Source organism: Poecilia mexicana, unplaced genomic scaffold (genome assembly GCF_051168715.1).
Source record: "Poecilia mexicana isolate PSO_F unplaced genomic scaffold, ASM5116871v1 scaffold_13, whole genome shotgun sequence".
In the NCBI taxonomy this organism is placed as follows: Eukaryota; Metazoa; Chordata; class Actinopteri; order Cyprinodontiformes; family Poeciliidae; genus Poecilia; species Poecilia mexicana.
In genome coordinates, this window is record NW_028263382.1 from 14230892 (window position 1) to 14250303 (window position 19412).

The 19412-nt window shown below is 37.9% G+C and overlaps 1 protein-coding gene across 2 annotated transcripts in view; it reads right to left on the reverse strand.

Annotated features, from left to right (window-relative positions):
* LOC106903265 (chloride channel protein 2) overlaps nucleotides 1-12844 on the reverse strand; it is a 94882-nt gene extending 82038 nt beyond the window's left edge. Inside the window, exon 1 of one of the 2 annotated variants that reach the window (XM_088011712.1) lies at nucleotides 12548-12844. In XM_088011712.1, the coding sequence (XP_087867838.1) occupies nucleotides 12548-12598 (51 nt within the window). In that variant the 5' untranslated portion in view covers nucleotides 12599-12844. The remainder of the gene's footprint in view (nucleotides 1-12547) is intronic. The other variant, XM_088011713.1, reaches the window with a different exon arrangement.
* Between the last annotated feature and the right edge of the window lie 6568 nt (nucleotides 12845-19412).

The following is a 19412-nucleotide window of genomic DNA, read 5'->3' on the forward strand; positions in this document are numbered from 1 at the left end:
TTGCTCTCGAACAGACATTTAAGTAACATTAATCGAGTGATCACACGACACACAGATTATTTCAAAAATAGATCTGGAGGCCATGCATTTTATTTAGGGGCATTACAGTAAAGAGGACTGAATACAAATATTTCAGATTTATCTTATTGTCTTTTCAGTTTCCCCCCCCCCCTACTTCACTCACTGGTCTGTGTTGACCTTTCCCACAAAATCCCAATAAAAACACACAGAAGATTGATGTTGCATAAAGTCAAAATATGGAAAGGCTCAAGGTGTATAAATATTTCTTCAAGGCACTGTAATTTCATCTGAAATCTAACAAAACGCATAAATCACATTCAAATAGAGCTGCATACTCCTCCTCTGAAGCAAACTGCAAAGAGGCTTGTCAGAAGTAAAGGACTGAAATAAGACTGAAAAGTGAAAGCCGAATCAGCTCCCGAACTAACCAGCTAACGCACCAGTCGCTCGCGTAACTGCAGCTGGGTACCGTGGGCAGCCCTTCTGACAAAGCGTAGGAGTTTGTGTGTGGTGAATGTGCATCTTCCATTTGTGCGTGTTGTTCAGTTTGTGCAGGGTATCCATAGTGTGCCCTTCCATGTTGTGTGTAAAGTGTGTGTGTGTGTGTGTGCATCTGTGGGAGGACTAATGTGCTGCGGTTAGAGTGACGAGAGGGGTTCAAAGGCACCCAGTCATTCTCCAGGGATGAAGAATCTTGCGGAATTTGTTTGCAGGAAGAGGAAAAGCAACAACAAGGATAGACCAAATGCACAAATGCTATATTTGTTAGAGAAAATATTTTGGGCAGAAGAAAAAAAAAAAAGCATCCAGAAGCTGTACAAAAGATTCTTTGGAAAAACAAAGAATCGTTCACAAGAAGGTATGAAATAGAGATAACATCCCTTTAGTAATGTAAGGTGAGAATTAAGTTAAGACCTTTAAAGTAATAATTGAATCTGTGACAGCTGACAAGTTAAGGGAATTCAGTGGAAAGTCTTTCTGGAAAGAAGTTTTACAAGTTCTTGGAGCTGTTGGATATAAGGACTTCTTGATACACAGGAGGTAAAACACATAAGTCATCTGTCTACTATCATCAGGATCTGACTCATCATGGAGAACGTGGTTTTTATTTGTTTTTTTAACATTTGTTCAGAGAGGGGAACATTACACAGTGTGCACTTTGCAATATCTGAATTGTTAGCACAGGATCTCTGAAACTTTACCTCCCATTTCCTCAACTGTCAGTCCACCTTCTGTCCAGACTCCCTGACAGAAATTAGTGGGGTGGATTACACTTAAACCTCTGATGTGTTCTAACATCTATCGTGTCTCAACATCTGTTCCAAGAGCCATTCTAACCCGGCTTCAGAGGTGCTTGTTGGAACTGTTTGTAGGATTAGCAGGATTAATTCTACTGTAAACCAGCCATGTATAAACTGCTTTGATTGAGGCTTATTAGCAGTGTGAACAAAAAAAATCTGAGTCAGCAGATGCAGGCTTAGCATTCCAAAGTCATAAAAGATGACAAATAAAAAACACAAAGAGATTAAGGTGGGGTCTTTATCTCAAAAGTTTTACAGAGTTTCTAAAATTTGTCAACTGTACAGCAGTTTGTGTTTCTACACTAAAAGGTCCTGGAAAGACCATCTAAACCAGCTGATATAGTAAGACTTTTTACCCGTCTTAAGAATTGTCTGCACCTGCAACATACTCGTTTAATGAGATGCAACACTTTGATTTTTGTGGAAGATTTAGAACTTAGCAGGAAGAACTTAAAGTAAGCTATACAGCCTTCCTGTTATGTGCTAAAATTCTCACTTTGCACTGACTAAATTAACTACAGACATGTCTCACACCTGATTACCTGGCAGACTTGGTTCTATAAGAATATACAGTAGTCACTTGCACACTCACCTCTCCAAATGAATTGGATTTTTAAGCAAACAAACTGGAGTTTGTGTGAATGCACACTCAGTATGTCAAAAAAGAGAAAATCTCTGCATCTCTGAGTTTCCTATAATTAATAGCAACATCAGCCACATATAGCGTTGCATTTCATGTGACCAGGTTGAACTTAATATGGGGAGTTTGCAAATATGTGAACAGTCAGAGTTTTGAGTGTCAGACTGGTCGATCACAATTCACAACTGATCAAAATGAAGTTTTCTCAACTCATTGCACCAGCTGATTTCTTTTTTCATCTGTAATTGTAAATGATCAAATCCACTTGTTCTTAAAAGGAGACTGGAATTGTACACGTTAAAATTGTTCATATCTTGCAGGAGCAGTGTTTTCATTTTAGTCTCCTTTAAATAAATTGTATTTCATTTGAGCTCAACATTACTGCTAGCTAGATTATTCATCCTGATGCCAAATTCTACCATCAGTAATGGCCATAAAATCAGAGTCAGAATCGCTTGTTGGAATTACCAAAACTACAATTACAATAGCACTGCTTGGCCAGACGTTTGCTTGTTTAGGACATACCTTTTAACATGCACAAAAGGTATTTGCATGTCACACAGTCTTACTTGAACACCACTAGTTTCATCCTGGCCAAACGACAAGCAGTGCGTGCGTCAGAGCTCAGACAAGGCAGGAAGAATCAGGTAGGCTTTAGGGTCAAGGACCTATTAAGTGTGTGACACACAAAGAGTCATCTGTGTGTTAGCTTGTCTGTGATGGTTAATAACCAGCATTTGATGCATCAAAGCATCTCTCCTCTTGCTCTCCAATCTGTCAGCACTATGCCTGTGCTGCCAAAGGGGAAGCAGATCTGCTTTTCCAGGGGCCCATGAACCACCAAAGTGTGTTTAATTACACTCCACTGAGGGCAAGCCAGCAGCAATTAAGACAGCAGGGAAACAAGAGAGCCACTGCTTTAATTTGGAGTTGATGAACACAGGACAGAGCTGGAGAGAGTTTTTTACACCAAAGAGGAAGATGATGCTGGAAGATAATGTTACAATCCCATTTATTTAACACACAATCTTTGCACTTCAAAAGAATAACCAGAACATTAGGTCAATATCAGATTTATTTCCCTTCTAATTTGTAGTTTTCAAAGCACTTAATCTATGAGAGTGTGTAAAGTTTGTGACCAATTATCAAATTTATATTAAATAAAAAGCACAAGGGTTTTTAAAGAGTAAATGCCTATCTGGTTACTTTTAATGCCAGCCAAAGTTCAAAAACTTGAATCAGTTCAAAAACTTCAACAGGGATGCACCGATATGAAAATTTTACATGTTCCACTTTATTGGGATGGTTCAAAATGTAGGGTTTTTTTTTTTTTCAATAGATTTTTAAAGTTTAAGAGGATAATGTTTGTGTACACCAAGATCTGCCATCAGCATACAAATTGAAATGAAAGCATCCACATTTTTATGTCAATGTTATGATGACAATAACCTCTCACCACACACGCAAGGAGACAAGTCAATGTGGGAACTTAATGGTAGAGAATGTGCTGATGAAGGTGTGGATATATAAACAGGGGCAAGCAGTCTCAGTGTGGGAGGTCAATGATGACAGCAGATCAAGACGGGGCAAAGACGAAATGAGCCAAAAATCTGCCCTCTCATGGGATGGTGAAGCGGACAAGACAGGAAGGCATTAAGTTTAGATCAGGGTCTATGTCAATAGCCCTCAGCTGCAGTCTTCCTCTGGCTACCGACTAAGGTAAATACTATGTTATTTAAGGTTACACTAATGTGGGTATGTGAACTTTGGAGACTTAAATATGTCTGCTTTAAAAAGCACAAGCTAAACAATTTTAAACACATTCTGATCACAACTCAGGTTAATATTTATGCGATTCCCTCCATTCCACAGACGAGAGAAAATTTAACTAGAAATGTAAAATTAGCCAAGGTTGAGATAGTTCCCAGCAATAACATGCACACCCAGACATGAACTATGAATGCAAACACCATTGCCACCAACCATTTTTATGCTAACTCCCTCCAGTATTTACTGATCTTTGTTGCAAAGTCATTACAAGTATCCTGGCTATGCACAAGGTGACGGCCTTTAAGCAGCCAAGGCAGATACAGCTGAATGTAATCTTATGTCCTCAACAGGATGCGCCAACATAATTGAGTTTATCTGAGATATGTTGAACGTAAACTCAACTCAAGACATGAAAAGTCTCATAGCAGACACGCACAGCTGATAATGAACTGAACATCCTCTGATGTGTCAACGTTGAGTTTATTACAGCAAGAAGTCACCTAGAGATAACCTGGCTTTTTTTTTTGTTGCTCTGACTGTGCATCAGTGTGAAACAATTCAAAAAGAAAGAATCATTCAAATAAAGCAATGCCTGTGCTGGACATCTAACAGCTGACTTTTTGGACAGCTGGATTCCAAAACTGTCTGAGATGCAATTCCAACAATTAAACACTGTTCAACTTGAAGTAGACAAAACCAACCGACTCCTGAATATGATGCAGGATTGTAGGAAAACAGAATCTTTGAAAACAAATCTGCATGCTGCTCACTAACAAGCAAACAGCACACAGCCAAAGGGCACGACCCTATCTGAAGGAACAATATTGACTGGCTGAAAGGCTGTTTTGAACCGAAAAGGGAAAAACCTTAGGAGTCACACCATGGAGAAGGTGAACATGTTTCTGTAAAGGTTTGTGCTAAATAGAGGTAGAGTAGGGTAGCTCAGGAAAACATTATATAGCAACAAAGGAGGGCTTCTCTTTTTAGGAAACATTAAAAAAAAAAGAAAAATGAAAACTACATGGTCCAAATAGCCTCATATAGACCCCAAAAGTAACTGCTGAGCTTATTCTATCTGTTATCTTATAAGCTCCACTGTTTGTTTCGTGGAGCTGGATTTTCCTAAAGCACCCAAACAGAATGTTCTGTTCCGACAACTAAGATGCATTTTACTCACTGTCTAACTTGCAAACGTGTTCCTGCTCCTCAACTTTTTACCCATTTTGTCACATCAAAAGCTCAGACTTTAGCATTTTATTGGGATTTTATGCAATCAAGTAACAGAAAATACTACTGAATTCTCAGACAAAAAGGAAAAAAAAAACTACAGAACTTCAAATAAAAAATAAGAAAGTAGTGTGATCCATTTCCCATATGTCAGTACATCTTGAAAAAATATTTCAATGCAATTACAGCTGGAAGCCTGTGGGGTATGTCCTTATTTGTACATCTAGAGGCAGGGAACTTTTGCCTAATCTTTGCATAATAACCCCGGCTGTTCAGATGATTTTAAAATTGAAATGGCATATCTCTGGACACCAATATGAGATAATTTTAAAGCACCCAAAAAGACATTATGTTTAAATCAATGGTTCAGTTCATAGAATATTGTCTTACACATTTTTATTTAAGAACTTCACACATTTCCAAACTAATTTCCGTAATTTTCACTCCATTTTCTGTAATTTTTACTGCTAATATACCTCTATGCACATTTACCTATATCCATTCTTTTCCACCCCTGGAAAATGCTTAAATGAGATCCAACACTTCACATGAGCTCCATTATTTCCCTCACAACAATTGAACCCTAAAACTAATCCTTTTTTATTTTTGCAGTCAACTTGAAGCTTTTCATCAACCTTTTTCTGCAGAGTACTGAGATTCAGAGGGTTCTGCCTCAACTGGCCTCCGTTTAATTGAGATCTCAGTTTTCTCTGTGTAATCAATCTCTGCTCAAGATTTGAGAGCAGGTCGAAATAATGTATGGCACTAATGAAGAGGCACGCCTCAACACTTCAAAGAGCCTCATGTGTAATCATTCAAGCTCTGTCTCTCTCTCTCTGCGATTAATCATCAACACAACCCAAAAAGCGTCAGAGAACAAAGAGCAAGTGGAATGCACACTTTTTGATTTCACCTGAACACACTCTCCACATTTGCTTTGACTTCTTTTGGCGTCTGTCTAATTCACCGTTATTACAAATAGCTCCTCATTATGAGAGAAAATGCTTTGATTCTATTGTATTATTGTTTGACCTAAACTTTTCTTTTAGCTTAACCCTTGACTGGGGCAATTTATCAGGGCTGTTCGTCAAGAAAGCAAACAGTGTTGATAAGAAATTAACTAAATAAAAGCAATTTGTTGGTCTTTAGTGACACAGAGACAACTTTTGTTAAGAGCTTTTGATGCTTATCTGCAGATAAAGCCAGCCCAAGTTAAGCAACCACTTGTCTTCACATTCAGGAAGAAGAGAGGAGCTGTTGACCCATCTTGAACAATAAAAGGAGAATTTACCCATGAGGTAAGTTTATGTGGACAGCGTAAACGGGAAATTTACACTGTAAAAGCAAAATGCAAGAGCAATGCACAAAGCATGGGATTAAGAAAAATATGTTTTCATAATAATTGACTTCATTTATAATGCCCTTTATGTCAAATTGAAATCTTAAAGGGCACAGTAAAGAACACAATATGAAAACATCTATGCGATCGTTAACAAGTCATAATATTTCTCAATAGCAGTTTCACTTTCATGTTTTTCTACCTACTTTGCAAAAAAGATCCCAAGCCACAATAAAAAAAGAAACGAAAACTTTAACTGATTAGTCTGTGCAAAAATTGTTGGGGTGAAACCAAGGAAGGACTTTGTTTCAATCGCATTTTCCATGAAACCCATGCTGCAGTATCACAGCATGGGTTGTGATACTTCAAGAACTCTTGAAGTTATTCACAATGAAGAGTAACACACCACGTACCAAGTAAGCTTTGGAAAATAGCCAAACCAGATGAACAACCAAAATTTTCTCCTGGTGGAAACTTAATGAACTCTGATGTTTGTTGCTCTGAAATTGTTCCTCTTTCAATTTAATCAATAATTACCGTTTCATTTCACGTGTTAAATTTATCCAATATGCATGTCATATCTGAATCCATTTTTCAGGTTTCGAGTGCAACTAAGTGTTTACAAATCGAAATTTGTTCATGAATCTAAAAAAAAAAAAAGAAATTTTTTGCCATTTTATACTATTTAAGTTTTTTTTATTTTTTTGTATTTAAGACCTTAAAATTTGCTTGCAAAGCTCAGCATTTAGCAGATGCAAGATACTAAGCTCATTATTAAACTTGCATCTAAAATAAAGCTTTGCATATTCTATGTTTAGACCGTGTTTAAGTCAGGATGTAGCTTTAGGGAAGTTTGGTGTTCTCTAAACATCACTGAATACTTCATCACAATGATGACACATGGTGATGACAATGTCATGCTGTGGTGATGCTTTGGTGTGAAACAATCCTAAAAAAAAAAAGTAAATTCAATTCAAAAATACTTTAGCGCAAAGAAAGACTGCATGTTGTTGCAACTCATATCATTCAGACATCTCCAAAGAGTTGTCATGGATGGTGATGCTATGGGAAGAGAGGATCTCTGGTAGCAACAAATCTGAAGAGGCTTCTGACTAAAGACTGTTTCAGTAAGCAGCAGAGACAATGTTCTACATTAACATCCTTCATTAAAGATGACACCATCTTTCATTGGCAAGTACTGCTAATCCATCTCATCTGGTTTTGCTGCTCATTTTTAAATCTCAGTCTGGCTGTATAGCTAGAGAGCAGGTCAGAGAATCGAGGTCGTGATCCTTGCCCATTATGATGAAAAAGATGGCTTGAACTTCTACCTTCTCTCTCTGCTCTTTGGTCCTGCTCTGCATCCGTGAAGCATTATTTTTAACTCATCTGGGATTTGGAGTTCAGGTTCATTTGAGCTTTTGAAATAATCATCAGCTACTTCTAGTTGCAAAAATAATACCTTGTTGTCATGATTACATAACTGTTCCAATACAAAAAACTAAGAACAAAACTCCTTTCCATCTGCAAAGCTTCCAAACCCAGAGGGAATAAGTGTCCAAACATGCAGTATTTCTACTAAAATAACTAACACAAGTCTACGAAAAGAACAAATCAAAAGCAATGTAACAAATATTCTAACATGCTGCCCCCAAATCTAGAAATTTGTTAAGGGGTTTCACATGATATGATGTTGAGGTTCATTGTTCAGCAGTACAACAACCCTATATGCATCATTCATTATTTGTTTTAACTGAACTTTGTATTATGACATCTGAAAAAGTTCAAGGTATATGAATATCTTAGCAATTTAGTAGGCTTGGAGATAAACTCTGTTGTTCAAAGTATTGAGATGCAGACATGGATGATTCTACATCAGAAATGAATTAGACAAGAGCCAAACCTGATTAACTCTGTATGAAATATTTTAAAAACACTACCAACTGAGGAGCCATAATACATGCTTTCACATGGAGGCACAAGTAAAACAGCCAATCTTACCTGCTACCATAAATCTCATCACTAAATCTCCCCATAACTCAGAGGAGGCAAAGCCATCTAGAAAGCTCATTACAACTGTTACCGCAACAGACCAGCAGCCATCGAGTCACTAGGAGTCTAACACGATACTAGGATGGCTATTGACACAGAATCCCGTTACCATGACAGCACATTTTCTAATGCAGTGGTTCCCAAAGTAGGGGTCGGGACCTCTGTTGGGGTCACTAATCAACAAAAATGGGGTCTTGACATATTCTTGAAAATTAAACAATACCAAAATTATAAGAAGCAGATTTCTTATGTTAATTTTAAGAAAACAGAACTCACAAAAACTAAAAAAATAATATAATGATGATGTCATTATACCCTGTTTAACTGCTTCATATTTTGAGTCATAAATCTCTTTTATTGTTATTTCTATTGGTTTTAAGGTTAAATATTTGGGAACTACTGCTCTAATAAGCATAATGGGTGAGCTAAATTAGAGCAGTGAAAGAGAGTCACATGGGTTTAACTTTGAATGGCCTTTGAAAACGTATTAGAGAAACAATAGATCACCATGAATAATTTAGTTTTAGTTGGTTCCTTGTTTTTTCCAAAGAATGGGTTCAGATTTTAAAAAGAATAGTCTGTGATAAATTGCACATGTGGGAGTGAAAGTTACAACTGCATCGTAGCCTTCTGCACAAACATTAACTGACTAGAGATTTTCTCTCCTTACACCCAAATTTAGATACATCAAGAGCTCTTACACCTTCAGAGTTACACTAAAAACATCCTCAAATGCCTCTATGCTCGGTTGGTAAACAACATTCAAAGATGTGGGAACAGAAACATAAATATCTGGTTTAAAATCAAAAAACAAAATACTTTCTGATGACCAGGTCACCTCACCTGCAGGCCTTTGAAAGGCAGAGTCTAAAAACTGGGCAAAATAGTTAGCAAACAACTAATCACATCCTGCACAAGACACATTTTAAGCACATTTATAAAAAAAATACTGAAATCTTCCAAGTTGACAAATACGTCTTAACAATACATGAAATCCAATAAGCCTGGACGAAACTTTCATCTTATATTAACTTTAATCTTATATTCATTTTATGGGAAACAGATGGGCAAATTAAATTATGCTTCTTTAAAAAGAGTCAGGGTTAAGGTTACAGTATGATTTATGCCCAGTGTTTGGCACAACAAAGATTATAAAATTATTAATTAAAATCAACCACATATCTGCACTTTCACTGGAGTGATTCAGATAAACACAGCCTTTTATTGGGGAGAAAGACTCGTCACGCCTCATGAAATGTGAGTTATTAACTTCACACTTCAAGAAAGGGCCACAATCAATGCCATTATGCAGCACATAATAAAATGTTACCTTTGGTCACATGAAAAAAAACAACAAAAAAGGATCTAATATTGCTGATAAAACAAATGACAGACAATCCACTGCCTCAGTAACGAGCGACTATGCACAGCAGACATATCTGCAGGTCAGGTGTTTATAAATGTGAACCGATGTCTCAGTTTGAGGTTTACCAACGGTACTTTGAGGCAGGTTTTTCCGTCTTAGAGCTTGGCACTCCTGACCCCGCCAGCTTTTCTCTACAGCCAGCTTTTCATTCTCTCTCACAACCGAACCACACTGGCCTCTTTGAGCATCCGCTGCCCACAACAAAACCCACACAACCATCACGACTGCCAATATCACACAAAGACACCATGTTACTACAGCCCACAGCGAGGAGATGGAAAGGAGGCAGGAGGGGGGAACTGATGGTAAACGAGGTTACTCTCATTTTGAAACCGTTTTCTATTTCTGTTTGGTTCTATGTAGTTTATGCCATTGTTTTGCAGCTGGGTTGAGGAGAGTTGGACAACAGCCGTCGGGCTTTTACTTATTTATTTTTCTCCCTTACAGAGAGCCGTAGGGCCGAGCACGAGACCTGCCAGGGTGACGGAGTGTCCAGTGCTGAATCAGCGGGTCGCAAGTTGTGTAATCTCTCACACAACCGCACACACAGATTAACAGAACACAGGGTGGGGGGAGGAGGGGACCGTTTTTCCTTTTACAAAGAAACTTTTACAAACAGAGGAAACAGAGGCCCAAAGTGGTGTTACAGCTGTGGTTGCTCTTAATTTAAAGCCTCAGTGCCACTGAACTGGTCCGTATAAAACCAGAAATAAAATGGGGATTCTTTTGGCCTGACAGAAGTTTTATCCAGAAACATCCACACAAAGTTCCCTCTTTACCAACGTGAGGAACAAGCTGAAGATCTCCGCTCCAAAAAGACACATCCAGGCACTCAGAAGTGACTTATAAAGTCGCTTCCTACAGTTTCACAAGACAACACAATACCTTACACAGCAAATATATGAAATAAAAATGAAGCCGCTTGTCTTAGTCACAGCCACCTGTTAGTTGTAAAATTAATAATAAGCAATATGCTTTTCTTAGAGACATCTCATTGAAAACATTAAAAAGAGAAACCAATGACAGGAGCACAGCAGACAGGCCAGAGATAAAGCAAGGTTAGGTTTTAAAACAATACTAATCTACTATGAAATAGAGAAACTTGACTCGTCATGCAAGCAGAGCTTTAATCAGAAAACCCCTCTATGCAACTCTGGAGATGCTGCACAGATCTACAATTCAGGTGTACCCTCTGTAAATCCATTCATTGTGGAAGTGTGGCAAAATGGATGCATCTGTTGCAAGAAACCCAAAAAAGTCACTTTTGCAGTAGAGGACACAACAAACATGGTCAGATGAACCTTGTGGCATTAATGCTAAACAGTATGAGAGAAACAGGACATCCACACAGTGCATCATGCAACACCTTAAAACACATTAAAATATAAGACAACTTTATTACAAGTTTTAGAAGGCGTTGCAGTGTAAGAGTTCAATGTTAGTCAGGTTCAGCCGAATAAAAACAACTAAAAGCTTCACACAGACTTTCTTTGAGAGGGCCAATATTTATGCAAAGTGCATCAGTAACTTATGAGCCTAAAACCGCGACCCAACAGCCAGCACCACTGTCACTTGCACCAACATACTGAACATTATTCCACACTGAGTCTCGCCCGAACAGCAATGAACACATCTATTGTCTGAGGTCAGTGGAGCCGCCGCACTGAACTCCTCACACATACAGTAACCACTATGACAGCTGTCAAGATAACATTCTGCTAATTAGACTTGACAAACATTTAATTTGAGCTGCACACATACAAGTCTGCATACCAGTTTATTTTAAAGGAGTTACCAGGGAAAACTAAATGCACATAGAGCAAAAACTTGCATATTTTAAGGATGGAAGAAAAAATGACCAACTAACTAAAATAATGCATTACTTCTTTTTAATTTCAGAGCACACTACAATGATGTTTACCAACAAATCTGTGAAAATCACAGCTTCAATAAAATGCATAGTGTCTCAAAATATTACAAAAAGGTTTTTTGTAATATTTTGTATTTTCTGACACGTAGTAATGTAAATAAAGTGCAGTGTTAGACATATCATGTTTTGTTCTAACATCACATCTTTTTGCAGATGCGTATGACATAAATTTAGAAACAACCTTCTTAGATTAATTAAATTACTTTATAATCCAAAACTGCCATGGGGTATGAATAATTATAAGCCTAATAATATGCACTTTGTGAATTGAAAGAGGGGAGCTTTCTCATCTTTTTTCTGTTTTATTCAAGTCTGGCTAAAATCTAGTCTTAAAAAGATAGGACACTGGCTGAATCTGAATCCAGATGTTGGCAGCGAGCCGCTCCGCTCCCTGTGCTTGTAAAGTCAATGAATATGTCCTGCTTAACACTTTAGAAACGTCTCTTTAGCCAACTGTGTCACCTTGTCTGTGAACGTGGAATGTGCAATAAAGCCTTCAGGAACACATAAGCGACACACAGCGGCTATACACGCGAGAAAACACAAGTTGAACTTCGTTCAAAATGTGTTGAAACAAGTTTGTCAGTCTGCTCGCCCCAGACTTACAGACTCATACTTGAGTTTTTAGCATGTAAATGTCACAATGGATCATTCGGCTTATGACATGTTCACAGTTTCCTTGTATTTCCACTCTAAACAAACTTTTAAAAACAATCTGCTGTTTAGCTACCAGATGTGTGCGGGGAAAGCCAGGTGGTACTATCCGTCAGTCCTGGTTTCGGAGACCACAGAGAGCCGTGGATTAATACGAAAGTGCCAAAATGCAACAAGTGAAACTCACCAAAGTTTGTTCATACTGCAGGGCTCGCTGGTCCGAACCGTCCCCCGCCATGGCTCTGCTCCGTATCTCACCCGGCGACTAGATGGAGGGATTTTCGGCTTGGAAGTGACAAGAAACCTGGTCGGCGACGCGCTGGCTGGTTAAAGCATCAGTCTGTCTCAAGTGTCCGTACAGCAGTTCACTAGGTGAACTCTAACTTCACGCTGCGCCTCTGTTATTGTGCTAAAACGCTTCATTTTATAGCTTTAGTTCCCAGCAAGAAACACACGCGAGGCGGGACTTGAGTGTGGAGTGGAGCCCAGCCTCCTTCCATAACCAGTCAATCAAAGCGAAGAGAAACTCGCTGCGTGGGACCTTCACGTGAGCTCATAAACAGGAAGAATGAACCTCCATTGAAAATTAGTAGGGAATTCCTTCTGCCCAGGTGGAGGGTGATTATCCGGGCTTCCGCGATGTATGTAGCAGCAAAAACTCTCGCAGGCCACTTTATTTAAGTACAGAATCAAATGTTTCATGGCATTTAAGTCAAGACAAGTTCATTTGATTGGCAAAATGCTTTACTGCAATACAGTAACCAATTATGAAACAAGCAATAAACATAAAATGTTGAAATATTAAATAGCTATACTGATCAATATTCCAGATTTATTAATCAAAGGCAACTCTAAACAGGTGGGTTTTCAGAGTTGTTATGAAGAAACTCAGCGTTTTAGGTGTTTTGCAGGTTACTGGGAGTTTGTCCCAGATTTGTGGAGCGTAAAAGCTAAATGTTGCTTCCCCTTGTTTGGTTCTGGTTTCAGGGATGCAGGGTAGATTTACACCAGAACACCTTATATAGTCTGGAGGACTGGTACAACAACAATACCTTACCTTAATGTATTTTGGTGCTAATCAAAGTACACTCATTAGGCATTTGTGAAATAACAAAAGTATTTTAAAGTATATGTTCTGAGCTATGGAGAGCCAGTGTAAGGACTTTACAACTGGGTAATGTGCTCTATTTTCCCAGTTTTACTGAGAACGTGAGCCACTGCATTCTGGATCAGCTGTCTAGCTGATTTTTTTAGACAGACCTGAAGCCACTGTTGCAGTAATCAGTTGGTCTAGTTAAATGCAGGATGAGTTGCTATAGATCTTATTGGGACATTAGTCCTTAATCCTGCAATGGACTGGCAACCAGTCCAGGATGTACCTCGCCTCTCGCCCAATGACCACTTTAGATAGGCACCAGCACCCCTCGGAACCTCAGTAGGGATAAGCGTGTAAGAAGATGGATGGATGGAAGGATGGATGGATGGATGGATGGATGGATGGATGGATGGATGGATGGATGGATGGATGGATGGATGGATGGATGGATGGATGGATGGATGGATGGATGGATGGATGGACTTTGTAATTGTCTTTATGTGTCTTTGAATGTTCAGGTCAAGGTCCATCACTACCCAGATGGACCCAGATTTTGGCCCTGATCACTAGATTCTAGCTGTAATAATCAAAGCTGCGTGTTGACTCTAGACATCTCCTCTTTAGATCCAAACATAATATTAATCTTATAGAGTAGAAAGATATGAGATTAAGGTGCAACCTGCTTAGGGATGTTTAACCAAATGTTAGTGTGGATGTATTTTTGCAGCGGACCCTTTAATCAGACTGCTTATACATAAAATTTAGGCCACAATATTGTTTGCAATTCAAGTTGGGCTGCGATTATTGTTGTAGCTGTTTTTTTCCAGAGCAGACTTGATGACACATCTCTGCAAAAACTTCTCAGGTTAAAGTTCATCAAGCATCAAAGTATCCATACCTACAAGGCATCTGACACAATAGCAGGTCTCTAACTCAGCTGAGTGGAATCCAGTCAAATGTGTGTACATGCTTATTTCTGTAACACTCAGATGAATTTGTAATACATTACACCTTTGAGTGACACTTGTACATATTTTCCATTGTGAAAAAAAAAATGTTTTGAAAGTCTTTTACCAGCTTCCAAACCCTGCTAACGTCTAGATGGTAAAGGTTTCACTATCATATGACAGTTCACTTCATATTATTGTCAAATACATCCTAAACAGAGCTTTACAATCAACTCTAAAATTATTTTTGAACATCTCTGCATCTCTGGTTCTAATGACTTAATGTACTGACTTTTTGCAATGGAAACCATTTTTTGCTTGATCTTTTTGACTCATGCGCTTCAAAAAGGACAGTATTATGTATTTTGCAGGGATATAGTGCCATTTTATAGCACAATGAAGTAACTATGTCACCGTCAGTTGTTATGAAAATGTTTCATGTATCAATTATTGAAACCTACAACGATAATATTATCACATATATAGATAGTTGTTTGCACTTCTCCTGAACGTCATACCCACTGCATATATTTTTAATCAGACATCTATTGCATACATTGACTTTAGAGGCAGTACTCTTAAGATCAGTCCAGTTCAGTGGTGGTGTTAGAGACTTGACTCCACACAATGTAGTCAAGTCTTTCTCTTTCTTTGACCTCTTTTAATACATAGCGCTCTTTGCCATCACGTATGACAATTACCTCAGACATTCTTAGCATTTCCCTTGCTTTGACAATGCAAATTGTCCCTGCAAAGCCTATGCTAAGAGTCAAGTCTTTTTCCAATACCTTAAAGTTTTTAAGGTATCTTTATAATTTATCCAACATTTGCAAGAAAACCTTACGATCACCTGAGTGTTGGTCCCCCTTTTCCTGACAAAACAACCCTGATGAGTGAAACCATGGACTTCAGTTACAGAACATAGAGAAAATCTTACTAAGGAAAAAATAACGGTAAATATCAATTAGGATATCAGTAGTGATACATGCTTTTTTCTCCTTTCTCTTTCTTTGACCTCTTTAAATACATAGCGCTCTTTGTTGATTGAAAACTCTCCACAAGAGGTACAGGATGCTCTGACCAGTTGCCACCACAGTTTCGCCCTTGTCAAATTCACTTTGAGAATAATATGTTTACTTTTTAAATAATTTTATGATATAAAAATATACAATATCTATTTTTGTGTCAGAATGGGTTGTATGTTGAATGTACGCTTAGTTGAATAAAATTATTTAGTAAATATAAATTTACCCAAAAGCTTAGAGTGTCTCCTAGAAGGCACATTTCTTTGCTGTATTTTTCCAAGAACTGTTCCTTTGGGTACAGATATAAAACCTTTATTTACTTTGTGTGTACAGCTCACACCCATGTGAGTATAATCATTACTGAAAGATTTCTGCTAAGTATAAAATCTGTTTCTAGTGAATCCACTGTAGTTTGGATCAATAAGTGGAAAATTGTTCAAAGTATTTGATGTCAACAGATCAGATTTTAACGTCAGGTCAGTTGAGCAAAAGATAGCTCTTTCTGAAGTTCAACTTGTGGTTGACTGAATTTGTCTTGAGATGCTTGTTATAAAGAAACTGAAGTGTTTGATGTTCTGTGGCAGTGATGTGAAAAAAATATGGGAAAATCTATTCATAGCTGTCAACAGGGGGTTCACCTTAACACAGAAGAACAAAGACACTCAGGTTTTATAGATTGTTAAAAAATGTGTGTGTTATTGTGTTAATGATTAGACTGATTGCTTTGTGCACTGCATGTTTGAAAGTGACAGCGTTTGTGGCTTAAAGTCCTTAAGAAATCAATCATGTGATGTTTAAATGCTTGCATGCCACAAGTTCACCAACATGTGGTCAAATAATTTCAAGAAAGTTGATCTTATTGAGATTTTATATCTGGCCTTAACTGGAAAATGTAATTAAAAAAAAAAAAAAAAAAATACAAAGCTTTTTGTATGGGTAATGTTGCTGTTGTGGTTGTTGATTTTTGTTGTTTTTTTAGATTTGGTTGCTGAACCTTGAACCCAGACAATCGCAGGGTAAAGACACTGAGGCTGTAAGCATCCTCTGTAACGTCAGAAAATCTTTAGTTATACACTCAAATAGTGCTATAATAGGCATTTCATTGGAATAACAAACCTTCCTCTGTTAGAGCAGCTGTTTCAAGGCTAAACAAGGATTCCAAGAATCTACTAATTTGCTGTGGAAAATGGCTGGAGGTATGAGATAAACACAAATACTCAGCCTCAAGATCAGCTAACGAGCCATTTTCCATCAGTTACCCAGATCAGGGTCATGGTGGCTACATGGAAAACTGATTTCAGTCATTTTTTAATCCTGACCAGCATTTCCAGCATTCTCTCTCCCATTACATATACACATTTTATTCTCCCACTCCTTTCTGATTTCTCCTGTTATCTCCCTGTTACTTCCCTGCGGTTTTCCCTGCCATCCTTCATTTCCTGGGTTCCTGTAAAAGCAAAACAAATTTATTTATTTATTTATTAAATCATCAAAATCTACTTGATGCCTCTGGGTCCATCAATATCAACACAACCTGCAACATGACATCCTGGGGTAGGTCTCTTTCAGCTTTCCAAATGTAGAAAAGTTTTTTTTTTCTTCATAAATAACTAATTCCGTAAAATCGGATGGAGATCAGCAACAGTCATTTTCAAATCTTGCAACAGGGTCTCAGTTGGATTAAGACTTGTAGTTTGACCAGGCCATTTCAACCGATGAAAATGCTCCACAGTTATCACAGATCTATGCAGATATATTGGTGCATTATTCTTAATGCATCTTAGCTGAACTAAAAACCACACAGAATCAGTTTTTCACTGACCCCAGTGGGCCAGTCCCTTTGTAGGTCTGAAGCTGGTTTTTATGTCACATTACAAGTTTTGTAAAATTGTATTATAATCTCTACAAGTTACTAGTGCCACTTTCTCCTCCTCCCTTCTGTCTTCTCCTTGGGTTTATATTTAATAAGAGCTATGACAAATATAATTACTTTTCTTTTAATCTGAAAACCTTCCTCCTTTGGCCTTTAAACAAACAGCCTATGTGTATTTTGGAGGTGAGCGCTCGTCACCACAGCTGGAGGCTCCATTCAGTGAGCATGTGATGATCTGTATCCTGAAGAAGCCTGAATGTTTTTTTGTTTGTTTGCTTTGTTTTTGTTGGGTGGATTTTCATCTGTCTCAGCTGTGGCAACCAGGACCCTGATATTGTGCACCACCACAGTCTCACTGTGGAAGTTGTCTTCATGATGCGGTCTTAGTCTGGTGTGAATGGAAACCCAATTTTCTGAAACCACTGAAAACTGGGATTTAGGCTGTTGACTGCAGCACATATTTAAAACCGAATATTAAAAAGATTCAGAAATAAATGTGAAATAAATTCAGAAATGCCAAGACAAGAGTTGAGCGGGGGAAAAAAAACGTTTCCTTCTGGTATCAAAGCATCCTGTGTCAAAGCTGATTGTTTAATTTGTTTAGAGACGTCAGTGTGATCCATGCCAAAGATTACAGCACATAAATTATAGAAGCATGAAAGGCTGTTTTTCTGCAGGACCTTGTGATCCCTTTAGGCATTTTTTCATGTGAATCAGAATGTTTGACCCCTACATTTAAGTCAAAGTTGCTCTCAAGCATGAGGTCATAATGCGCCCTCTTCTGGTATAAGAATAAATGGCCTAATTTGACTGAAACTGTTTTTTAAAATACTCTACAGATTCATACACTATTGCTATGAGCCACATTCTGAAGATTCCTCAGATTACACTTACCGGGTTCCCATGTCTTTGATCAGATTTCTGTTCTAAACTCATGATGACAGTTTTAAATATTAACTTGTCGCTATGTTAGCATAATTCTCTTTCCTTCTCCATTTTGATGAAACACTAACATGTCAATAGAATGCAGTCACTATAAAATCAGATAATACTCTAACATCTCCAACATTGCAAACCTCTAAAGGGGTGGTATTATGCATTTTCCAGATGCGTTGTACTATTTTGTAGCACAATCAGGTAACTATGTTACCATCTGTTTTTTATAATAAAATAAAATGCTTTATGTACTGGACATAACTAGAGAAATTTGACTTTGCAATTTGATGCCTTGAAATTGGCCTCCATCTCTTTAAGAAGCTCATACTCTTTTCAACATTTTACCTTCAGGATGTCATCGCAGTAAGATTGACGGTCTATAATTTTTATAGCAGGTACACTCAATGGAATCTAAAAGGACGTCTTCAAAGACTTATGAAAACATGCCAAACTGATTTTTGATTTGTATAACTTGGTGAAAAGCACCACCTAATGTTTGACTAATTCACTGAAATCCTTAAGGACTTAAAGTGTGACGCTATAAAGAAGAGGCTTATCAGTTTTGAATTTTTATAGTTTTATTTGGAGAAAACATTTACCCACCAGTGTTCAACCCCAGAGCAGGAAATGGAAAATTACCTAAAGTATTTTCACCCTGAGACAACAAGGACCTGATTTTTCCCTTTTGTTCACTCTTCTGTTTGACTGCAGGACAACTTGTTTGCTAAAGGCTTGCAAATGTGATAAATGGATCCCGGAGGGGTAAACACACTTACAGAATGCTCAGACAGATTTTACCAAAGACATCGGACTGATGTAGGATGACCTCTGCTTTTAGCTGCGGGAAGACATGAACAAATAATGAGTGCAGTTTTATCAATGTTCAATTGATTTTTAGATCCACGTTGCATTGGGTATGAAGGTAATTGACTAGGACACTTTATGTTCCAAATGAATAAACTAATAGTCAAAGAGTCATATAATAGAATAGTCAAGTCAGTTCAGTCAAACATTGACTGAACTGACTATGGAGCTGGCACATAGCTGGAGGGCCAGTTGGAGACTAAAGGTCAGTGAGACGGAGAGACTACAAAAGTAACACACTTGCTTTGAAAGTGTGTTAGGAGGAGCATGAGTAAGTTGCATATTAAGCTATATCTTAATATGCCATAATT